Source organism: Oryctolagus cuniculus, chromosome 13 (assembly GCF_051225735.1).
Source record: "Oryctolagus cuniculus isolate XC-2025 breed Fujian yellow rabbit chromosome 13, ASM5122573v1, whole genome shotgun sequence".
Taxonomy (NCBI): Eukaryota; Metazoa; Chordata; class Mammalia; order Lagomorpha; family Leporidae; genus Oryctolagus; species Oryctolagus cuniculus.
This window is the reverse complement of record NC_142879.1, coordinates 61,672,085-61,695,411: the sequence shown is the minus strand read 5'-3', so window position 1 is coordinate 61,695,411 and position 23,327 is coordinate 61,672,085. Positions and strand designations below refer to the sequence as shown.

The 23,327-nt window shown below is 48.6% G+C and overlaps 1 protein-coding gene across 4 annotated transcripts in view; it reads left to right on the top strand.

Annotated features, from left to right (window-relative positions):
* The window catches only part of GPR137B (G protein-coupled receptor 137B), a 50,738-nt gene that overhangs the window by 15,537 nt on the left and 11,874 nt on the right, over positions 1-23,327 (top strand). For 2 of the 4 annotated variants that reach the window (XR_016219040.1, XM_008268198.5), the window contains exons 2-5: positions 9,372-9,421; positions 16,003-16,225; positions 18,563-18,712; positions 22,713-22,841. Coding sequence is in view for 3 of the 4 variants with exons in the window: in XM_008268198.5 (XP_008266420.5) it covers positions 9,372-9,421; positions 16,003-16,225; positions 18,563-18,712; positions 22,713-22,841 (552 nt within the window). In the remaining variant the exon portion in view is untranslated. The remainder of the gene's footprint in view (positions 1-9,371; positions 9,422-16,002; positions 16,226-18,562; positions 18,713-22,712; positions 22,842-23,327) is intronic. The other 2 variants (XM_089311652.1, XM_089311651.1) reach the window with 2 other exon arrangements.

Sequence of the window (23,327 nt, the reverse complement as noted above, 5' to 3'; positions counted from 1 at the left end):
CTCCAAGGCCCTTCTCAGCCTGCCAGAGCTGTTCTGTCACTGCTTGGCAAAGCAGACGGTCCCGCCCCCAGCCTCTCTCCTCAAGCCCTTGACCTTGGAGGGGGCTGCTCCTTGTCTACCTTCCTCCTTTATTTTTTTTTAATAACACCTTTATTGAGCTATGATTGACATTTCATAAGAGTTCCCCATTTCAAAGTGTGCTATCAGAGTTGCATAACCATCACCACAGGTCTTTAATTTCTCCATCACCCTAAAAAGAAGCCCTGTACCAATTAGCAGTTCCTCCTCGTTCCTCCCTGGTCCCCCACCACCAGGGCTAGGGAGCCACTGATCCACTCCTGTCTGTGATATGCCCTTAAGCACAGCCCTGGTGTCCACTTCTCTGTCCACCCGTAATCCAGGCCCTTCACTTCTGTTTTCCCACCCTTGCACCTCTCGCCAAGCATAGATCAGATTTCTAATTGTGTTCATTCTGTTCTGAAAACCCTCTCAGGCTGTCTCCCAGGGATAGACCGCTCCTTTACTGCTTCTGGCTCTTTCCTCCTGGCCCAGACTTGCACCCCAGCTGGGCCTTCCAGTGCCACCACTCTTCCTCTCCCTGAGGCTCCCAGGGTCCCTCAGGCCACCTGCCCTCACCGTCACACCTGTTCACAGCTCCTCACCTCCCCATATCTCACCCCACCCCACCCCATCCCCTCAGATCATACCGCTCTATGCCTCCTTGGAGCTCCCCATACCTCTGACACGTCACACCATGTCACACCTCTCCACACCTCCTCATCCCTCCCCGTAACTCCTAGTACCTGCCAAGGTCTCCTCAGAGCTCCTCACACCTCCTCACACCTCCTCACACCTCCTCACACCTCACATCACTTTCCACCTCCCCATATCACCTCCCACCTCACCACAGCACCTCATCCCCCCTACCACACACACCTCATATCACCTCACCTCCTCACATCACTGGTGCATACTGACTGATGTGTCTGTGACTCTGTTTCTGTAGGTCAGGGTTCAGCTTTTTCTTTTCTGATTTTTTTTGAAGATTTATTTGTTTGAAAGGCAGTGAGAGGACACAGACACACACACACACACACACACACACACACACACAGAGATCTTCTGTGTGCTGGATCACTTCCCAAATGTCCACAATGGCCTGGGCCAGCCAGGAGGTTTGATCTCCATCCAGGTCTCTTATATGGGAAGCAGGGTCCCAAGTACTTGGGCCATCTTCCTCTGCTTTCCCAGGAGCTTTTGCAGGGAACACAATTGGAACTGGAACAGCCAAGACTCAAACAGGCATCCTGTATGGGTTCTAGTCCCAGCTCCACATTCAATTGTAACTTCCTGTTAAAGCACACCCTGGCAGGCTGCAGGTGCTATCCCAAATGATTGGGTCCCTGCCATTCATTCAGGAGACCTGGATGGAGGAGTTCCAGATTCCCAAATTGCCCTGGCATTTGGGGAATGAACTGATGGATGGAAGATCTGAGTGTGTCTCTCTCTCTCTGTGTATGTATGTGTTTGTCTCTCTCTGCCTTTTAAATATATTAATAAATTAAAATGTGGGGAAAAATCTAGACTCTCCTACCCACACATGGACTCTGTGTTCCAGGAGACTCATTAAAAACTGGTTGGCACCCAGAACTTGAAGGAAACCTCCTGGGCTGGCTCTTGCGCTGCTGCCAGCTGGGAACTCTTATCTGGCTGCACATCTCCTTCAGTCTGCACGACTCCTGCTGACCTCAACAGGAACTGGACTGGGAGGGGCCAAGGCTCCGGAGGGAAGCAGGCTTTCCCATACTTTACAGTGCTCTGGACAGTGTGGGCACTCACCGCACAGTGCAGAAGTAGACAAGAATGTAAAAGAGGAAGACATGGACCCTTTATGTGAGAGATTAAGGAACAGATGGAGCCAGAAAAAAATTCAGGTCCTCGCCACTCCAGACTGTGGTCAGGTCAGCCAACACCAGACACTGAGTTTGCACAAGATACTGGGTTGGGCTCCGGAGTTGTGGAAAACAAGAAAAAACTGGCTGCGGCCGGTATTGTGGTGCAGATGTGGCTGTCGGAACTGGTGGTTTAACTGCTGCACCAAATGCCTGCCCTGGGATTTAACATTTTGCAAACTTGATTCAAACATTTATGCCTTGTAGTTAATGAGGGCATAAGTTATACTGGAGATATATATATATATATATATATATATACACACACACACATATATATATGAAATTATATAGATATGAAATATATAATTCAGTAAATATATGACGGTACTTAAACGTTTGTGGAAAACTAAAAAGATGAATTTACTTCAATGCAGAAAATTCTTGAAATCCATGCATAAGTCTTTTTAAGATGTATTTATTTGGGCTGGCGCCATGGCTCAATAGGCTAATTCTCTGCCTTGCGGCGCCGGCACACTGGGTTCTAGTCCCGGTTGGGGCTCCAGATTCTGTCCCGGTTGCCCCTCTTCCAGGCCAGCTCTCTGCTGTGGCCCGGGAGTGCAGTGGAGGATGGCCCAAGTACTTGGGCCCTGCACCCGCATGGGAGACCAGGAGAAGCACTTGGCTCCTGCCTTCGGATCAGCGTGGTGCGTCGGCCGCAGCACGCCAGCCATGGCGGCCATTGGAGAGTGAACCAACGGCAAAAGGATAGACCTTTCTCTCTGTCTCTCTCTCTCTCTCTCTCTCTCTCTCTCTCTGTACACTCTGCCTGTCCAAAAAAAAAAAAAAAAAGTATTTATTTGAAAGGCAGAGCAATAGAGAGAGAGGGAGAGACAGAGAGATCTTCTGTCCACTGGTGGATTCCCCAAATGGCCACAGAGTGGGCCAAAGTCAGGAGGCCAGGAACTCCTATTGGGTCTCCCATAGGGTTGCGGGGGCCCAAGCATTATCTGCTACCTTCCCAGGTGTTTTAGCAGGGAGCTAGATTAGAAGCAGAGCAGCCAGGACTTGAACTGACACTCCAACATGGGATGTCGGTGTTACAAGTGGCAGCTTAGGCCGGCGCCGCAGCTCACTAGGCTAATCCTCTGCCTAGCGGCGCCAGCACACCAGGTTCTAGTCCTGGTCGGGGAACCGGATTCTGTCCCGGTTGCCCCTCTTCCAGGCCAGCCCTCTGCTGTGGCCAGGGAGTGCAGTGGAGGATGACCCAGGTGCTTGGGCCCTGCACCCCATGGGAGACCAGGAAAAAGCACCTGGCTCCTGGCTCCTGCCATCGGATCAGTGCGGTGCGCCGGCCGCAGCGCTGGCCGCGGCAGCCATTGGAGGGTGAACCAACGGCAAAGGAAGACCCTTCTCTCTGTCTCTCTCTCTCTCACTGTCCACTCTGCCTGTCAAAAAAAAAAAAAAAAAAAAAAACAAGTGGCAGCTTAACCCACTGTGCCACAACACTGGTCCCCCATGCACAATTTTTTCATAATACGCATTTTCCATAGACTTTTTGAAGGCTTGCTGTCTTTTTTTTCTAGTTTAAATTCCAGGGGCTTAAATACTTTTTAAAAAATGATTTAGTTAATTAGAATTTAAATAAAAGTATTATTATTTTTTAAAGATTAAGTTATTTACTTGGAACACAGCTACAGTGAGAGAGAGAGAGAGATTTTCATCTGTTGGTTCACTCCCCCAAGTGGCTACTAAAGCCAGGGCTTGGACAGGCCAAAGCCAGGAGTCAGGAGCTCCACCTTGGTTTCCCATATGAATTCAGGGCCCAAGCACTTGTTCCATCTTCAGGTGCTTTCCCAGGCACATTAACAGGGAGCTAGATTGGAAGTACAGTAGCTGGGAATCAAACTGGCGCTATGGGACGCTGACATTGCAGGCCATGGCTTAACCCACTGCGCCATATTGCTGGCACCTAAATACAACTCTTAAGGAACTTAATTCACAGATTAATTTAAAGGATTAAGGAAGAGTTTCTAAGCACAGCTTGAAAAGGCTCAGCTGAATTCAAGACATAATGGTCATGAATTACCAAGTGGACACAACTTTTATAAGCAATTGATAAGGCTTTTTATTTTTGATGTTATCCTTAGAGCTTTTAGCTTGAGAGAATCAAAATGACTTTTCTTGAATATCAGATATCCCTCCATCTGGGATGTGCACATAATGATGAAATGAGTTGGGGTTTTTGAGTTATGCCTTCTTAGATTACATAAGTTCTTCTTCCTTTTTGGGTCTGGATTGATGAACCCTGTGGGCTTGATCTTGTTCCTGTTCTCGGGGGCAGAGGCTGAGGATCACTTGGAAGTCACTCTTGCTTCTTGTTTTGCTGTTGTTGTTGTTACTATTATTAAGGCTACAGTGAGCATCCATGCTTAGTTCCCAGAGCACTGTTTTTCCAAACTCTGTTTCTTGGAACAATTATTAGAAAGACTGTAAGTGGGGAAATAATAAGGAAAACTGCTCACTACTCTTGGTTTCTCTTGAAGATTGTCAACAACTAGCCTTGTACAGGCTCTGAGAATTCCTGCAGGGAAGTGTGAGTTTTCCTAGCAGTTTCTAAATATGTTTGATCCTGTGGCATGTATTTCTAACAGCATTTATTTCTAATTTCCTGTCCTTCTGGAACACCTTGATAAACCCTGCTTCTGAATACATTCTTGTAAGTGGAATTGTCAGGGCAAAGTTGTATGAGTGTTTATAAGGATCACACACTAGAGCAAGTACTTACTGGCCATCGTGGGGAACCCTGGCTTTCACTGAGTTACAAGAACGGATGTTCAGGGCTCCAGGCTGGCTTTGGAGGCTGTTCCACCTGTCTCCAGTCAGTCCACCCCACTGGACATGTGTAGATGGAGCTGAGAGGCCAGGGAGAGTAAAGAAATGTCTCTGGTTTTACTGATAGAGGAGACTGGGAAGGTAGGTGGGCGCCACTTCCATTTGGGAATGTTCACCTGCTTTTGCCGATCTTTGGGAATATCATTCTTCAAGTCCCAAGCCTTGAAGTCACAGCATCGGTCAGTGATGGGAGTGAGCTGGGGCCTTGTTGTAGGCATGAACATGACCTGATGCACACATTCTCTCTTACATGATTTTCATGTGAACAGAAGCTGCAAGATGGGTAGCATTTGGCTGAGGACCTTGTACGTCCAGTAGGACCGTAACCCACCTTCCTGACAGCACTTGGCACAGAGCCAAGGCCATAGAATGGGGCTACCTACTTGTGTCCTGGCTGGGAGGCTCTTCTGGGAGGCACCATGGGCGATGTCCTGGAATGTTGGGATACAGCCGTGTTGTGTTAGGTAAGAGTAGACTGAGCAAGTGAACTGAGCTGCCCACCACCGAGTAAGCCCTATGAAGTGTGGCAAAATGAGAAGACAACACTTTTATATATTTCTGTGACAAGGGCAAACTTAAAAAAAATGTAGTATGTTCTATCTTGGATATCTGTGAAGAAATCTGTCTGTTATTAGAAGCAAGATCTGTGAGTAGTATTAAACACAGAGCATTGTCTTAAAAGGGCACTTTAAAAAGGTCACGGAGAATGTGTATTATGAAAAAACAATTTACAAGGATTTCAAAATCTTTCATGCCAAAACAGATTTACGTTTTAATTCCATTTCCTATGAACTTTTTGAAGTACACTTGTAGGTTGCATGAGTCAGTATTCTGTTTTGTAAGAACACTTGAGCTGTGGTTATGAATCTCATCCTTGTTCCTAAGGGAGGTGGTTGGCAGTGTTTTTCTGTATAGGAGGCAGGGGGAAGGCAGAGGTGGTGGGGCCTGCCTGTCAGATGCAGCTGGACTCTGGGCTCCTTGTCAGCGAGGGCACTGCACTGTGCATCCATTGAGCTCTACCCAGGATTTTAAGATTTTCGTGTACTTATGGGTATGCCTCTACATCTGCCCTTCTAAAACAGATTTAGGACAGGGACAAAAGTCACGTCAGATACCGGGTCATTCTCCCACAGCATCAGAAGGTTCAACCTGCACAGCTCCGAGCAGGCTCAGAGGAGGTGGTGGTGCTTCCGTGAAGCCTGTAGGAATACCTGCATCCACCCTACCTGCCGGTGAGGGTTACTGCATGGCTCACAGTCCATGCTGGCAGCTGGTCAGAAGTTTGTGGAAGTGACTCAGTGTTTCTCTGACTTGCATTCTCACCCCCGCCCACTGACCATGCACCTATACTCCATCTGATTATCATGATCCCATATTTTCGTAGTTTTTTTTTAAAGTGTTTAAAAGCTATCAAGAAGATGAGGTCAGGCACTTTTGCTCTGTTTAGATCAGCATTTCTCAGGAGGTGGTCCTTGGACTGTGTCAGCTTCATGGGGCAGGGGTCTTATTAAAATGCTGATTCCTGGGCCCCATCTGGCCCCCTGGATTAGAATCTCTGAAGCTGAAGGAGCAGGATTTACCTTTTTTTGCAAGGTGCCCAGGTGATTCTTCTGCACAAGTATGTCTGAGGACTCTTACTGGGGTTGGAAAGAAGAGTAATGGGTTGCTTAGGTCCTCCGCAGCAAGTGGACTTCTTCCTGCTTTCTCCTAGGATGAGTGCAGGCAACTCCAACTCGTGTCCCTCACCTCCACTCCCAGCCCCGGGTCCCAGAGCTGCCCTGCTCTGCCCCACCCCCAACTGATGCTTGTCTTCCCTGCTTGCTGCTCAGTTAATTCCACCTCACATGTTTCTGTCCCTTAGACAAATATTTGCAGGGCCTGAGCAAACCCTGAGAGGAGGACCATGTGCAGAGAGAGCTGAAGAGTGGGGAACACAGGTGATGGGGTGGGGGAGGGGGACTGAGAGGAAGAGGCAAGGCCAGGAGTAGGGTGCATGGGGGGACTGCAGGGTGCCAGGGAGGTATCACATGTCAAAGGTCCCAGAGGCCATGAACGTGTTTAGAAAGTCTACTGGATGAGGTCTCCTAGGAAGTAGGGAATGTGAGTCTTTTTTAAAGCCTTATTGAGATATAATTGATAACTAAAAATTGTATATATTCAAGGTGTACCACGTGATGTCTTGATGTACATAGTCAGGTGAAATAATTCTCACAATCAAGCTAATTAACACATCTATTGCCTTGAGTAGTTGCTGCCTTTATATGGTACATCCTTAAGCTCTACTCTCTCAGCAGTTTTGGGGTGTACAGCTTATTACTCTTGACTGAAATCACCCCACTGTATGTTAGGCTTCTGAGACTGATTCACCGTGGTGAACCTGGAGGACATTGTGCTAAGTGAGATAAGCCAGACACAGATGCTATGTGATCTCACTTAAATACAGAATCTCAAAACGTCAAACTCACAGACACAGAGTAGAAATGTTATGGGGGAAGGGTTGGCTGAGAGAATCGGAGTGATGTTGGCCAGAGGGTCAAAACTTACTAGACTGGGAATCTTCTGAGACCTGCCAGTCATCTCTGAAAAGATATCCTCTTTCTACTTTCCCATGGTTTCTTTCCTTTTCCCACTGCTGCCCTCCCAAACACCAGGGGTTCAGCGACAGCAAACACATGAGGTCACGTGCTGCTATTCCACTTGGTCCCCTCCACCTCCCAGAAAGCCCTCTGAGGCCCCAGCAAGCCTGAGCCCCTCCACCCCCCAAATCTCAGTGCATATGCTCTGGCAGTAGTGGCCACACCCATCTGTAGGGTGTGAGCTTGAGTAGACACCTACATTGTCTCTCTCGAAGCTTCCACCAGACCAATGCTGTACCCACTGCAAGCAGACAATTGCGTAGGCTTCGAAAGATCTCGAGGAGTTCCAACCTGGAATATTCTTTTTTAGAAAACAGTTCAGCTTGGTAGGTCTATAATCCAAATACATTTTATTATTTTAAATATGCCTTAAAAGTTGAGGCCTAGACACTTAGATTCAAAGAATGTTAATTTGGTGTTGGTAAAAGTTTTAATAAAGAAGGTAAAATACTTATAGCAAGTGAAAATCATTTTGTATTCAAGAAGCATAGTGAGAGGAAAATATAGACACAGCTCCCATCTGCCAGTTCACTCCCCAAGTGCCCACAAAGGCCAGGACCGGGCTGGACCAATGCTGGTGGTAGGGGGCTTACAGGTCTCTGTTCTTGTCTCCAACATAGAAAGAATTCAAGGATGAAACATAGATAAAGGTTAGCAGGGGAATAAGATTTATTAGCAAGGTGGAAGTACAGACTCGTGAGAGTGTGTGGGCATGGTCAAAGGTGAGCTGTGCCCCATGACATTCGGAGTCACTCTTGCATGTGATCTGGAGGCATAACGGGTAGTGCCTTGGGCAGAGTTGTCTAAGAAAGGATGGAGATTTCCAAGAATTCGGTGACTGCCCATTTCCTGACCTTTTCAGGAAGTCTTGGAAGTATCATGATGTCAGATGCATGATGGGAATGGGAGTGTCAGCAATGGTAATTTTATTATAATGATATTGTAATAGGCTATAGGTCACTGCAAGGATGCAGTCAACAACCATGTTGGATACTTTCAGTTGGCCCCAGTTCTAGGCAGCAACTCTGCTACAGTAGTGATTTCGGGTTGCTGAGAATGAGGGGGATTTAGAGGCAACCCTGAGGGGGGATGTGGTGACGTCTTTCCTCCCCCTCTGTTTTTGGTCCTTGACCGTCTCCTTACCTGTATCACTGGGAGCTGGGAGCCCAATCCAGATTTCCTAAGTGGGTGGCAGGGACCCAAGCACCTGAGCCATCCTCTGCTACCTCCAGGGGTGCATGGTGGCAGGAAGCTGGAGTTGGGAGCCAAAGCCAGGAACTGAACCCCAGCACTCCAGTATGGGAAGAGGAAGTGTTACCTGATGTCTTAACCAGGCCAAGTGCCCACGCCTCAAACAAGAATCTTAAAGAAGACTGGCAGCGCCGGCGCCGCGGCTCACTAGGCTAACCCTCCGCCTAGCGGCGCCGGCACACCGGGTTCTAGTCCCGGTTGGGGCGCCCGATTCTGTCCCGGTTGCCCCTCTTCCAGGCCAGCTCTCTGCTGTGGCCAGGGAGTGCAGTGGAGGATGGCCCAGGTGCTTGGGCCCTGCACCCCATGGGAGACCAGGAAAAGCACCTGGCTCCTGGCTCCTGCCATCGGATCAGCGTGGTGCGCCGGCCGCGGCGGCCATTGGAGGGTGAACCAACGGCAAAGGAAGACCTTTCTCTCTGTCTCTCTCTCTCACTGTCCACTCTGCCTGTTAAAAAAAAAAAAAAAAAAAAAAAAAGACGACTGGCAGTAGTAGATCAACCATACCTGTATTTTCGTTTTTCTTTTTTAACCATTTAAAAATACCTTCTGAAGTGTTTCACTGCACAGGCATTCTTACAGAATGTAAAAGCTGCCCCAGCGGCCTGGGGGTCAAGGGAAGGGAGGACTGCAGGAGAGGCTGTCAGTGTGCGGTGTCCGCACATTGTGCCCCAACTGCCCTGTGTTTCTCTTGTTGCAGGTGATTTTCAAAGCCAAGTCAAAGTACTCTCCAGAGTTGCTCAAATACCGGTAAGTGCCCTGGGGTGTTCTCGCCACAGCAGGAGATGAGAGCACTCGCTTACTCCATCGGGGTTTGCACACATCACCACTCCTATCCGAGCCCCTGAAACAGCCCTGCCTGTCACCTGTCTGCCTGCAAGCATTGTCTCAATGCCACTGAATCGGGCCTTGGAACACATTCACCTTGTCTGGAAACAAGAGCCTGGTGCCTTGCTAACCAGGAGGAAGGAGATGCACGCTGTGTCTAAGCCTTTCTCAGGCACCTGAGAAATCAGCAGCCTCTGCCAAAGGAAAACATCTTCCCTGAAGATGCCCGTATGTGGCCAGGTGCCTGCAGGTGCAGTGATGGAAGCACTGGCCCCCGTAGCCCTGCCCTCCAGCTGGTGGCCTGACCCCTCTCCCTGTCTCTGGCTGCTGACCAGCAGTTGGCTCCTGGTTTTCCAGAACTCCGCTAACCAGCGTTTAGTTTCCATCACTTGCCACACGGCTGCTGGCCAGGCCCCCATCCATATTCCAGCAAGTATAGCTTTGACCATTCAGTCCTGTGTCAGGCACCATGAGGAGGAAATGTCCCAGAGAAGTAGATGCTGTGTGTAGAGTTGTTGGAAATGACACAGTCACTTGGAGCATTGAAAATATTTGGGGAAAAATTGTGTTTATGTTGAATATGTACAGACTTATTTTTTGTCATTATTCCCTAAATGTCTTCATCTATTTATATAGCATTTGTATTAAGTATTATAAGTAATCTGGAAATGATTTAAATATATGGCCAGGGTCAGGTGTTTAGCCTAGGATTAAGATATTGGTTAAGATAACCGCATCCTGAATTAGAGTACTTGAGTTTGATACCCGTTCTAGCTCCTCACTCCAGCTTCCTGCTAATGCAGACCATGGGAGGCAACAGTGAGAGCTCAAGGAGCTGGGTTCCCGTTACCCACTGGGAGATCTGGATTGAGTTCCTGGCTCTAGCCTCTGCCCTGCCTAGCGCCAGCCATTGCAGGCAATTGAGGAATGAATCAGCTAATGGGACATCTCTCTCTCTCTGCCTCTCCAAAAAAGAAACAACAACCCCCTCCCCCCAAAAACCCAAACAAGAAACAGAATGCAGGTGTACTACAATCACCTTCAAGCTGTATGCACTGTATATGGTATCTATGAAACATAAATGAATTTCATGTCTAGACTTAGGTTTTATCCACAAGATGGCTAATTATGTGTATGCAGATATTCCAGAACCTAAAATATATCCCAAATCCCACACTTCTGTTCCCACATACTTCAGATAAGGAATAGTTAACATGCAGTAAGTCCAGGTAGAAGACCCCTTCTCCTCTGCAGTCAGAAACCAGCCAGGCGTTTCTTTCGCATCTATACATTTGCCCTCCATCCCTTCACACCAACTGGGGGAGATTATCCTGATTGGATCGTGAAACTGATTTTCTCTTGGCAATGGTTGGTTAAGGCTGAAGTAATGAGATACCTTCTGGGGATGGACTATGAAAGCCCTGCTCAGAGAGGAAATCATTTAACAGACTTGCATCCTCTGAGCACTAGGAGTAGCATCTTTGGGTGAGAAGATGTTTGGGGCCGGAGCAGTACTGGCTTGGCCTTGAGTCAGAATACACCTAGGAGACAGGCCACGTTGACATCTGTGGCTGTTTTTATTGGGAGGGAATTTGTGGAGATGAAGGGAGAAATAGAGTGGGTGTGGATGTTAGAAGTGAGATGTTTGGTCTGGAGAAAGTAGGGAGTTTCTTGGAGCTGGAGGGTGAGGGTTCGTCAGAAGCCTCGCAAGGCAGAAGTGATAATCGACTTACCCCGTGTAAGGAAGTCCTGGGGTTACACATGTCTGGGCATGTCCTCAGTCTCATCTGCTTCACTCTCCGCGGCCCCTTAGGCCACGTTCCACTGCACACACACTGCAGGCCGTCCTTTCTCCCTCGGGAGCTTTGGTATGTGGGCATCCAGACAGATTGCCTTCCCTCATTTAATTGCAACTCACTTGAAATGAAATATAAGCCATCAATCTACAACTAGTTGGAACTTCTACTCCAAGCTATTCCTGTAGCAACTCTGTTTTTTGAAGATAATTTAGATTCAGTCCAGCCATGAACTACTTTATTTTTCTCTTAAAACCCATCTCCCCTTGCCAACTTGAGATTTTGCTGGAGTTGGGGCCGCCTTGATTGTGCTTTCTGGTTTGTTTCGTGTTATGTATCTTAATCCCTCTGGCTTAGGAAATGTGGCCCTGAGCATGGGAGTGCCCCCGAGTACTATGACTTTTAAACATTATCAACTTTTTTCTCTTTTTTTTTTTTTCTAAGTAGAAACTATAGTGAGGCTCGCTTTGTGTTTGTGTTTCCCTTTAAGAAATCTATGCTGTTGAAAGGGAAATTTAAATAATGCGTTACAAGCTGGTGCCATGGCTCAATAGGCTAGCCCTCTGCCTGCAGTGCTGGCACACCGGGTTCTAGTCCCAGTTGCTCCTCTTCCAGTCCAGCTCTCTGCTGTGGCCCGGGAGGGCAGTGGAGGATGGCCCAAGTGCTTGGGCCCTGTACCTGCATGGGAGACCGGGAGAGGCACCTGGCTCCTGGCTTTGGATCAGCACAGCGCGCTGGCCGCAGCGGCCATTGGGGGGTGAACCAACAGAAAAGGAAGACCTTTTTCTCTGTCTCTCTCTCACTGTCCATTCTGCCTGTCAAAAAAAAAAAAAAAAAGTTTTTAAAAAAAATAATGCGTTGGGCCGGCGCCGCGGCTCACTAGGCTAATCCTCCACCTTGTGGCGCCGGCACACCGCGTTCTAGTCCCAGTCGGGGCACCAGATTCTGTCCCGGTTGCCCCTCTTCCAAGCCAGCTCTCTGCTGTGACCAGGGAGTGCAGTGGAGGATGGCCCGAGTACTTGGGCCCTGCACCCCATAGGAGACTAGGATAAGTACCTGGCTCCTGCCATTAGATCAGCGCGGTGCGCCGGCTGCAGCGCACCAGCCACGGCGGCCATTGGAGGGTGAACCAACGGCAAAGGAAGACCTTTCTCTCTGTCTCTCTCTCTCACTGTCTACTCTGCCTGTCAAAAAGAAAAAAAGAAAAAAGAAAAAGAAAAAAGAATAATGCGTTACAACCCATTGATCCAGTAGGAGGTGTTATTGGAGGGAATGGCAGCCCATGGGTCTGCACCGCCTCTCTGGAGGTCATGGGGAGGGTGCCTGGGGATTGGTGGGGGGGGGGGGCCCTGCTGCCTGCAGCTTCCTGAGGCTGCCTTCCGCTCCAGGGCATGCCACAGCCCTTCAGGCAGGTTTCGGGAAGAGAAGAAACACTGCCGTGTTAGACGCAAGGTGAGCCCGGTCACAGAAACAGGAACACGGCAGCGAAGAGGTATCTTAGGATCTTAGAATTGAAGACAGGGCAGGTGCACTGAGCCCTTCCCTGGAGCCGGCCATGGTGAGGTGGTGTCGGGGACATGGATGGCAGAGGCAGCCCTTTCTGTGCCCATGGTCTAGACAGGGAGATGCTGGAGGCACGCAGAACAGCAGGGCCCAAGACTCCAGAAGAGAGAGTGAGGTGTTTGAAGGGCTTCCATCAGCGATCATGTCCCAGAGAACAGCCTGTCCTTGGCAGATCGTTCATGTTTCTTTTTCCAAGAAATGTGTTTCTGTTTGAAAAGCTTTGAGAGCAGCATGACCCAAGATGTCGAATCCCTCAGGTTTCATGATGCTGCCCACCACCTCCAGGGGACGCTGTGCACATGGTAGACTGCTGGGGTTGGCATGTGGCTGATCTGCCTACCCGGGTGTCCAGGTCCCTGAGGCTGTCACTTCTTACTACTACGAGAGCTCCCCAAGAAGTCTCTGCAGCCCATGCCCTCTATTGTGCCACAGACCACCTTCTCAGATGCCAGCAGGGCACCTCAGTCTCGCCTTTGCTCATCAGCCTTGTGTGTCCCCCACATCATCTGCACCCCCGCCGCTGCCCAGTTCCTTTTCCACCACTGCTATCTACTTCCTCCACACCAGAGTCCAGGTGTAGCTGGCACTGGCCATCCTGTGGTCACAGAGTCCCTCCTGCGTGTCCTCTCTCATCTCTCTGGTCTATACACTTTGTCCCTCCCTCTGGGCACACACATTTCCTATGGTAGCAGCTTCTCTACCACCCCTGAGTGGCCCGTGGTCCCTGACCACGTGTCTTCACCACCTTCCCTCTGCCCAGCAGCCAGGCCCCAGCCCAGGGCAGTGGAGGGCGGAGCCTACAGTCCTCTCATCCTCCCTGGAAAGACACCATACCTGTGGCAGTTTGTTCCCCCAGTAAATGGAAGACCTGGCAGCTGTGGCAGCAACTCAGCGTGATTGTGGGAAGTGAAAGGGTAGCCCATGTTCTGACAGATAGTGTTGCACTTTTGGACCTGACTCCGCCCTCCCTCCCCTCACTCTCTCTTTCAGCCATAATGTGTGAGCCCCTGGCACATCCGGTGTGGATGCAGGGGCTGAAGGAGCAGCCAAAGCTGCATAGTGAGATCTTCATGGAACTTAGCCAGGCAGAAGCAGGCAGTCATGGGATCATTGCCATTTATTTTATTATAAACTGTGATAATTCCATGGAAGTCAAGCACAGGGGATCAGGAAGGCAGATTTTGGAGGAAATTGAGTGTGTGTGTGTGTGTGTGTGTGTGTGTGTAGGGTGCAGGAAAGACTTCCTTACGGCAGTCCTATTTGAGCCAAGAGCAGCAGCATGAGTGGGAGCCAGGGAGCCAAATTCCTTCAGTAGAACACGGGTTCTGAAATTGTGAGAGACTTTCCCAGTGCGTAGTAAATTACTAATTGCAAGACATAAAATCCCATTCAATTTAGTTTGAGTATATAGAGAGTTGTTAGATCACATTGGCTTCTGAGGGCAAGGAATAAAATTTCAGCTGGCCCCTGCATTGCAGCTGAGGCCTCCACTTCTCTGTCTCTTTCCATGTCTTTGCATCTCTCTCTGGCTCTCCTGTGTGTGTGTGTGTCTCCCATTTGTTTCTGTCTTTCACCCTTTCTCTGTCTTCTTCTCTCCCCAGCTCTTATCTCCCTTCATCATCAGTGGCGTGTCTGCAGCTGGGAGTATAGTCAAGGGTCCCCATGTTCTGGTCTGTAATGGCTTTTGAAGATGGTGGCATCACTTTCTAGCTTCATAGCAACTTTTAGTTGATGGTTTTCTGCTCTCAGGCTTTAATTGCAAACATATTCAACTTAAACCAGTCTATTTTTGAGTCCAAGCTGTCCCTGTTTTGCATGTCTACTTGAAATAAATGTGATACAGATAATCATGAAGACAAACTTGAGGCTGCTGGCTTGAATGTTAGTACATCTGAGAAGTCTTGCACAGACCTTACACAGGTCCCTTGGGAAGCCTGGAGCTCTGAGAAACTACAGGTTAACAATGGCCCGTGAAATCGATAGTTGATACCTGTTTAGCTTGGAACCATTGCTATGGCAGATTGCTTTTGAAGATTTATTTTTTATTTATTTGAAAGGCAGAGTTACAGAAAGTGGAGAGAGAGAGAGAAGAAAGAAAGAAATCAATCTTCCCTCACTGGTTCATTCCCAAAATGGCCACAATGGCTGGAGCTGGTCCAGGCCGAAGCCAGGAGCCAGGAGCTTCTTCCAGATTGCCCACATGTGGGTGCAGGGGCTCAAGCACTTGGACCATCTTCCTCTGTTTTCCCAGGTGCATTAACAGGGAGTTGGATTGGAAATGGAACAGCTGGGAATCAAACCCGTGCCCACATTGCATGCTGCCATTACAGGAGGCAGCTTAACCCTAAAAGCCACAATGTTGACCCCCTACTGTGGCAGATTTTTCACCACAGTCATCACTTCTACAGTAGCGAGTGTCCCCAGACTGTACTTTATTAATGATGTTTTGGGGTAAAATGCACTGTACATTATACAGACACAGTTGTCCCCTGATATCTGTGGGGGCCTGGTTCTAAGACACCCCAAAAGCCTTGGGTGCCAAAATCCATGGATGCCCAAGTCCCTTATATAAAATGATAGAGTATTTTTTTTTTTTTGACAGGCAGAGTGGATAGTGAGAGAGACAGAGAGAAAGGTCTTCCTTTTTGCCGTCGGTTCACCCTCCAATGGCCACCACAGCTGGCGTGCTGATCCAAAGGCAGGAGCCAGGTGCTTCTGCTGGTCTCCCATGGGGTGCAGGGCCCAAGCACTTGGGCCATCCTCCACTGCACTTCCTGGCCACAGCAGAGAGCTGGCCTGGAAGAGGGGCAACCGGGACAGAATCCGGTGCCCCGACTGGGACTAGAACCCGGTGTGCCTGCGCCGCGGGTGGAGGATTAGCCTAGTGAGCCGCGGCGCCGGCCTCCCCAGCTGTTTTCAATTCACAGTTGAACCCAGGGACCTTCCTGAGGCACAGTTTGTGGTCAGTCTCTGTAATTGGAATCTGGGAACATCTACTGCCAGGGTCCAGGCTCTTCAGTCTTGTTACCTTTGTCATCTTGCTTCTTGCATGTAAGCACACAGGACATCTCCTTCTAGACTGCCCAGAATTTGCAGGCAGCACACAGAGAATGGTGCCTTTAATTTCCCTCCCGTCCGTTCCAGGCTGCCCCTCTACCTGGCCTCGCTCGTCATCAGCCTTGTCTTCCTCCTGGTGAATCTGACCTGCGCTGTGCTGGTGAAGACAGGAACCTGGGAGAGGAAGGTGATCGTCTCCGTGCGAGTGGCCATCAACGACACGCTGTTCGTGCTATGTGCCGTCTCTCTCTCCATCTGCCTCTACAAAATCTCCAAGATGTCCTTGGCCAACATTTATTTGGAGTCCAAGGTAGGGGGAGAAGTGGTCAAGGTCCCTCCCATGAAACTTGTCAAAATCCTGTCATTTCCTGGTTTGCAAGCAAACAAGACACAGCCCACCTCCTTTGCATTTGACCTCTTATTAATGATTAGCTGAACTGTGAACGCCAAAACACAGCAGTATGTTGTTCATTGACCTTTGTGTTCCAGAAGGCTTCCATTCCAGATGGCCTAACGGGTATGCACAACTACTGGCAGAGAGTAATGTCTCTGGCTTATATATGCAATAATTTCACCCACATTTTAAAGGAGCCGTAGACTTGATTGGCCCTGTGTTAATGGCGAGCACATATCTAGCGTTGACTGCATTCTAGGCACTTCATGAGCCCTTTAAGTGTATAAATTAATGTCATCCTCATGACTCCATGGGAGTAGGTAGTATTGTAATGCCTGCTTTATTTTATTTTTTTGACAGGTAGAGTGGATAGTGAGAGAGAGAGACAGAGAGAAAGGTCTTCCTTTTGCCGTTGGTTCACCCTCCAGTGGCCGCCGCTGCCGGCGCACTGCAGACAGTTCATCGCGCTGATCTGAAGCCAGGAGCCAGGTGCTTCTCCTGGTCTCCCATGTGGGTGCAGGGCCCAAGCACTTGGGCCATCCTCCACTGCACTCCCTGGCCACAGCAGAGAGCTGGCCTGGAAGAGGGGCAACCAGGACAGAATTCAGTGCCCCGACTGGGACTAGAACCCAGTGTGCTGGCGCCGCAAGGCGGAGGATTAGCCTATTGAGCCGCGGCGCCGGCCTTACTGCCCGCTTTATAGATAAGAACGTGGAGGCACAAAGAGGCCAAGCTGCTGGCCCCAGCTACTTGCTGGAAAGGTGAGATTCATGGCGGGCACCAGGCACCGGGGGCTGTGCCCATCAACCCATGGTACTGCTGTGGGCCCGCCTTGAGGCTCGTGCTGTGACCCACTGTGCCCTGGAGCAGATTCTCCTTTGCAGGAGCAGCTGCTCCCAGAGTTAAGGACATTCCTGCCTTGGTGCCTGGAACCAGACGTGCTGGGAGAGGCAGATCCTGGCCCTTTTCTTTCATGGCCTTCCCTCACAGCCTATAGAATCTCTGTGTTCCCCTTTCCTGTGCCCAGAATTACAAAGAAGGGCAAATCAGCAAATGTGCTATGGTACCTGGTTGCTTCTGATCAGCCCAGTCGGCTGACTCTCCCTTCGTTGATGCGTTCCTAGCCTGAGCCCGGAGACCTGGGGTAGGAGCCAAGAGCAGCTCCTAGGGCCATCGCTGGCTGGGGACCTGGTGCTTCTACCCTTTGGTGCTGGTTCCATTGTCTCTCTCTCTGCCTTGGTTTCCTTACTTGTGAAACAGCTGAGTGAAATCTGCAGCTCCCGTGCTTCTAGAATTCAGTGGCTGTGTGCCCCATGGCCCAGCCCCTTGGCCACCCTTTGCCACGTGGTCCATCTGGCCATCACGTGTCGGAAGATGCCGGACGGACAGTCTCCCTCCCGTGATGATGTGTCTTCAGCAGTGATCAGCAGGTGAAATCTGTGCCTCTGCTTTCAGAAACAAAGACTTCATCAGGGCATCTGTGATTGAGATCAACTTAGAAATCCCAGAATTGACAGTGGCAGAGTGGTTTTTCATTGTTAAAATTTAGACTTGATTTTGCCTTATCTTTATTATGTTGCCTCCTCTCTTGGAGTTATTCAAGGCTTTTCAAAACAGAATTGCAGTTTTTAATGGAGGGATAAATCACGTATTGTCAAAATACCTTTTAGTTTAATTGTATGGCATACAGGCTAACAAAATTCATTTTGGTGGCAAAATAAAAGAATAACTTGGATTTGGTTAATGATTTCCAAACACAAAACCCAAAAAAAGTTTGTTTTCTGGTCATGTTAACTATCCATTTCTAGCTAGGGGGTCCTTTGCTTGACTTGGGAAATGGACAGTTTCATAAAGTAGAGCATTAACCACCGACCCCCTGTAATTCAGGCCAGGACTCGTGTACTCTCAGCCCAGAGCTCTGTGGGCAGCGTATCTGTCTCCCAGCCTCCGTCCCTCTGAGAGTGTTTGCTTAGCCCCCTGGGATACTGGCCTGGCCTGGGATCACCTGCCACGTGTACCAGCCAGAGCGTCCTCTTGCCGCTGAGCAGTGGCGGTTAGAGGTTTAACAAAATAAACCACGTCCTAGGGTCTGTGAATATATGATGATAACCTGAAATTTCAGGAAGTTGGGTGCATGCCCTGAGGCCGGCGAGGAGTGTCACACGGAAGGTCCTGTGAGACCGCATTGCCCCCGAGATCACAGGGGGCTCCCCAGGCCTAGTGGCCCACTCCTTCTGGCTTCCTCTTTTCCAGGGCTCCTCCGTGTGTCAAGTGACTGCCATCGGTGTCACCGTCATCCTGCTTTACACCTCCCGGGCCTGCTACAACCTGTTCATCCTTTCCTTTTCTCAGAACAAGAGCGTCCATTCCTTTGATTATGACTGGTACAATGTATCAGACCAGGTCAGTGGGGACTGTGCGCTTGGCAGCTTTCAGGGCAGCAGGCAGATGTGTGAGCTCCTTGTCCCGGCTGCTGCATGGCTGGGTGACCTTGGCAGAGTCACCTCCCTGTGTGGTATCTACATCCTCACTGGTCAGATGGGATCGCAGCATCTGCCTAGGTCCCATGTATGTCTTCTAGGAAAACTGGGGGAGTGTGTGTGTGAGTGTGTGTGTGTGTACTTTCTTGTAGACATGCATACACACACAGGGTACTTCAGAAAGTTCATGAAAAATGTAATTAAAGGTAAATTTATTTTGGTGCAAAAAATGTTTGAAATCCATATATGCAAAGGAGGGGCACTTAAATTTTTGTGAAGATGGGGATTATGAAAAAAAAGTGTACATAGATTTGAAAAGTTTTTTGTACCAAAAATTAACTTACTTTAAAAAAAATAAACCATCCACTGGTTTATTCCTCAAATGGCCGCAACAGCTAGGTCTGGAAGCTAAGAACCAGGAATTCTGTCTGGGTCTACCACCTAGGTGACAGGGGCCCAACTACCTGGGCTGTGTTTCAGTGCCTTGCCAGATGCATTAGCAGGGAGTTGGGTCAGAAGCAAACCAGCTGGGACTCAAACTGGCACTTCAGTGTGGAATATGGCATCCCCAGTGGCAGCTCAACCCACTGTACCACAATGCTGACCCCAAATTTATCTTTCTTTAAAAAAAAGATTTATTTTATTTACTGGAAAGGCACAATTACAGAAAGACACACACACACACACACATACACACACACAGAGCGAGATGTTCCATCTGCTGGTTTACTCCCCAAATGGCCTCAACAGCCAGGGCTGGGCCAGACCAGAGCCAGGAGCTTCCTCCAGGTCTCCCATGTGGGTGCAGGGGCCCATGGATTTGGGCCATCCTCTGCTACCTTCCCAGGCACATTAACAGGGAGCTTGATCAGAAGTGGAGCAGCCAGGACTTGAACCTGTGACCATATGGGCCGCCAGTGTTGCAGGCAGAGGCTTTACCCGCTATGCCACAATGCCATCCCCGCCCCCCACCAATCTTTTATTTTATTTTTTTTTATTTTTTTGACAGGCAGAGTGGACAGTGAGAGACAGAGAGAAAGGTCTTCCTTTGCCGTTGGTTCACCCTCCAATGGCCGCCGCTGCCGGCGCACTGCGCTGATCCGATGGCAGGAGCCAGGTACTTATCCTGGTCTCCCATGGGGTTCAGGGCCCAAGCACTTGGGCCATCCTCCACTGCACTCCCAGGCCACAGCAGAGAGCTGGCCTGGAAGAGGGGCAACTGGGACAGAATCCGGTGCCCCGACCGGGACTAGAACCCGGTGTGCCGGCGCCGCAAGGCAGAGGATTAGCCTAGTGAGCCGCGGCGCCGGCCCCAATCTTTTAATTCAGATTTTCCATGAACATTTTGAAGTACCATTAGATGTACAAATACATATGCAAATGTATATATACACACTTCATTTCTTGCCTCCATAGGGATTCTTGTCAAGCAGTACTTAAATCTTTTTAATGCTTCAATATAAATGTGAGATGGCATTTAAATGGTGAAATTTGCAGATTAGGTAAATTATATTTAGGTTTCAGGAAATACATAAAACTATGACATTCCAGATTTTATTTTAACGGAACATGTAGGCAGCATTTAGGAAAATCTAGACAGAAGTGCCTGAGGATATTAAAGTTGTAGAAAAAGCTCATTGTACCAGTGGTCTCATGATTCTCTCTCTTAAAAATACACTTGTAAATTATAAAGCAGATGAAAGGGTAGTGAAATGTCATCAGGCACGCATGCTTACAAAAGCTGAAAATGAAAAATGAGACTGAACTGGAATAAAAAAGGTCACATGAACTCATTTGACAAATATCAACCTTTTTTGGTCTCAGGCATTGTGCAAAGTACTGGGAATTAAAAAAAAAAAAAAAAAAAAAAACTTATTCTTTGCCCTGTGGTAGTTCATGGACCATTGATGAAGAGAAGAGACATATGGATAAGGCATGAATTACATGTAATTTCTCTAATATTAATCTGTATTGATTTGAAAAATATTGAATATCTAACTATATGTGAGTATAGTCCACTTTAAAATTCCCAACAGTGGCAGACCTTGTGGTACAGTGGGTTAAGGCACTGCTTGGGTTTCTTGCATCCTGTATCAGAGTGCTGGCATCAAGTCCTCTCTCTGCTTTCAATCAAGCTTCTTGCTAATGCACCTGAGTGGCATCAGGTGCTGCCGAAAGTACTTGGGTCTCTGCCTGCACGTGGGACACCTGAACACAGTTCTTAGCTCCTGGCTTTGGCCTGCCCTAGCCATAGCTATAGCAGGTATTTGGAGGAGTGGACCAATGGATGAAAGTGCCCTCTCTCTATATATATATTTCTGTGTGTTTGTTTCTCCTGCTCTCTCTGTTGCTCTGCCTTTCAAGAATACAAACAAATCTTTAAAAAAAAATTAAAAATTCCAACAGTGCTTTAAGACAGCGGAAAAAAGGATAAAAGTGCTGGTAATGAGCTAAACCTGTGAATACAAGGTGACATTCACTAGGGGCACATGCAAAGTGTTCTGACTAGAAAGGATGAAAGCAACAGCAGTAGGGGCCAGCTCTGGGGCATACAGGTAAAGGTGCTGCCTGCAGTGCCAGAGCCCCATATGGGTGGCTGTTCAAGTCCTGGCTGCTCCTCTTCCGATCTAACTCTCTGCTGTGGCCTGGGAAAGCAGTAGAAGATGGCCCAAGTCCTTGGGCCCCTGCATCCATGTGGGAGACCCGGAAGAAGCTCCTGGCTCCTGGCTTCGGATTGGCGCAGCTCTAGCCATTGCGGCCATCTGGGGAATGAACCAGCAGATGGAAGACACCTCTCTCTCTCTCTGTCTCTGTCTCCACCTCTCTCTGTAACTCAAATAAATAAAATAAATCTTTATAAAAAAAAATAAAGAAGTGGTCAATGCATTGAAAGACAGAAAGCCTTGCCCACCTATTTATCCTCTCCATGATCGTTAGAAAAGTGAGAATGCTGAAGAAGCCCAAGTTTGAGTTGGGAAGACTCATGGAGCTTCATGGTGACGTTCTGGAAAGCCACTGGGAATGTGACAGTTGCTAAAGTTGAATGAGCTGATGGATATGAACCAGCAGTCCAAGAACCTGTTTAAAATTTAGACTTTAATAGTGACAAAAAGTACTGTATGTGAAAAAAAAAATGACCACAGGGTTGTTTTTTTTTTGTTTTTTTTTTGTTTTTTTTTTTGTTTTTTCAGATTTATTTTTTTTGAAAGAGTAAGAGAGAGAGAGATTGATCTTCCATGTGCTGGTTCACTTCCCAAATGGGTTCTGTTTAGTGATGGGCCACTTAAAGTTTTCGCACATCCTCTTTGTTCCAAATGGTGACCTCTCTGTTAGGGTTGCCCAAACCCAGCAGTGCCCTTTCTCTGCTGCCTTCTTTGGAAGGGAGGAGGGAACACGACTTCACCAGGCCCACTTGGCCAGTTCGCTGGGCCACAGCCAAACACCCTGCACTCTCAGGACTTTTTCACAGGAAGTTTTGAAGAGTCAAGAACAAGACATGGTTTGTGTGAAGAGAAGGTTAGAAATTGGCATGCTTATCCTCAGGTCGCAACTAAGGGAGACTAATTTTTGTTGCTGTAAAGAACTTAGGAGGAGGTGGTAAAGTAACATTCTCTTCAGGTGTTGGAGGGAAAAAAATTAGCTTAGGTTTAAGGGAGAGGAAGGGAGTTTGGCCATAAGGAAGAGTTTGTGGCAGTGACATAGTAACACGTCGGACATGGGGAGTTTCTTTGAATATTTAGGAAAAAACTTGTCTACCCTACATGGTTTAAAGACTGTGCCCCAAAACACACATGCCTGAGGTCTAGACCATTATTGTACCTGGTTTCAGGGAGAAGGAAACATTTCAAGTGAATCCATGTTCATGTCGGAATCAGTTAGGACCTCTCTGCCGTGGTCTGTGACTCCCTTGCTCCCTTTCACAGGCAGATCTGAAGAACCAGCTGGGAGATGCCGGATACGTAGTGTTTGGAGTGGTGCTTTTCCTGTGGGAGCTCTTACCCACCACCCTGGTAGTCTACTTCTTCCGAGTTAGGAATCCTACAAAGGACCTCGTGAGTAAACCATTTTATATTTGCAGCAAATACCTCCTAATTCTGTCATGAAACTTGACGGTTAGCAGTTTTCTTAGCTTTTCAATAGGGAAGAGGGCCTCTTCCATCCTTTTGTTGTTGTTTTTTTTTTTTAATGTTGAACTTTTTTTTTTTTTTTTGACAGATAGAGTTAGAGAGAGAGACAGAGAGAAAGGTCTTCCTTCTGTTGGTTCACCCCCAAATGGCCGCTGCGGCCAGAACTATGCCGATCCGAAGCCAGGAGCCAGGTGCTTCCTCCTGGTCTTCCGTGCGGGTGCAGGGCCCAAGCACTTGGGCCATCCTCCACTGCCTTCCTGGGCCACAGCAGAGAGCTGGACTGGAAGAGGAGCAACTGGGACAGAATCCAGCGCCCATATGGGATGCTGGCGCTGCAGGTGGAGGATTAGCCTAGTGAGCCACGGCGCCGGCCCCCATCCTTTTGTGATAGCAATCGTTCCCTTGGCTATT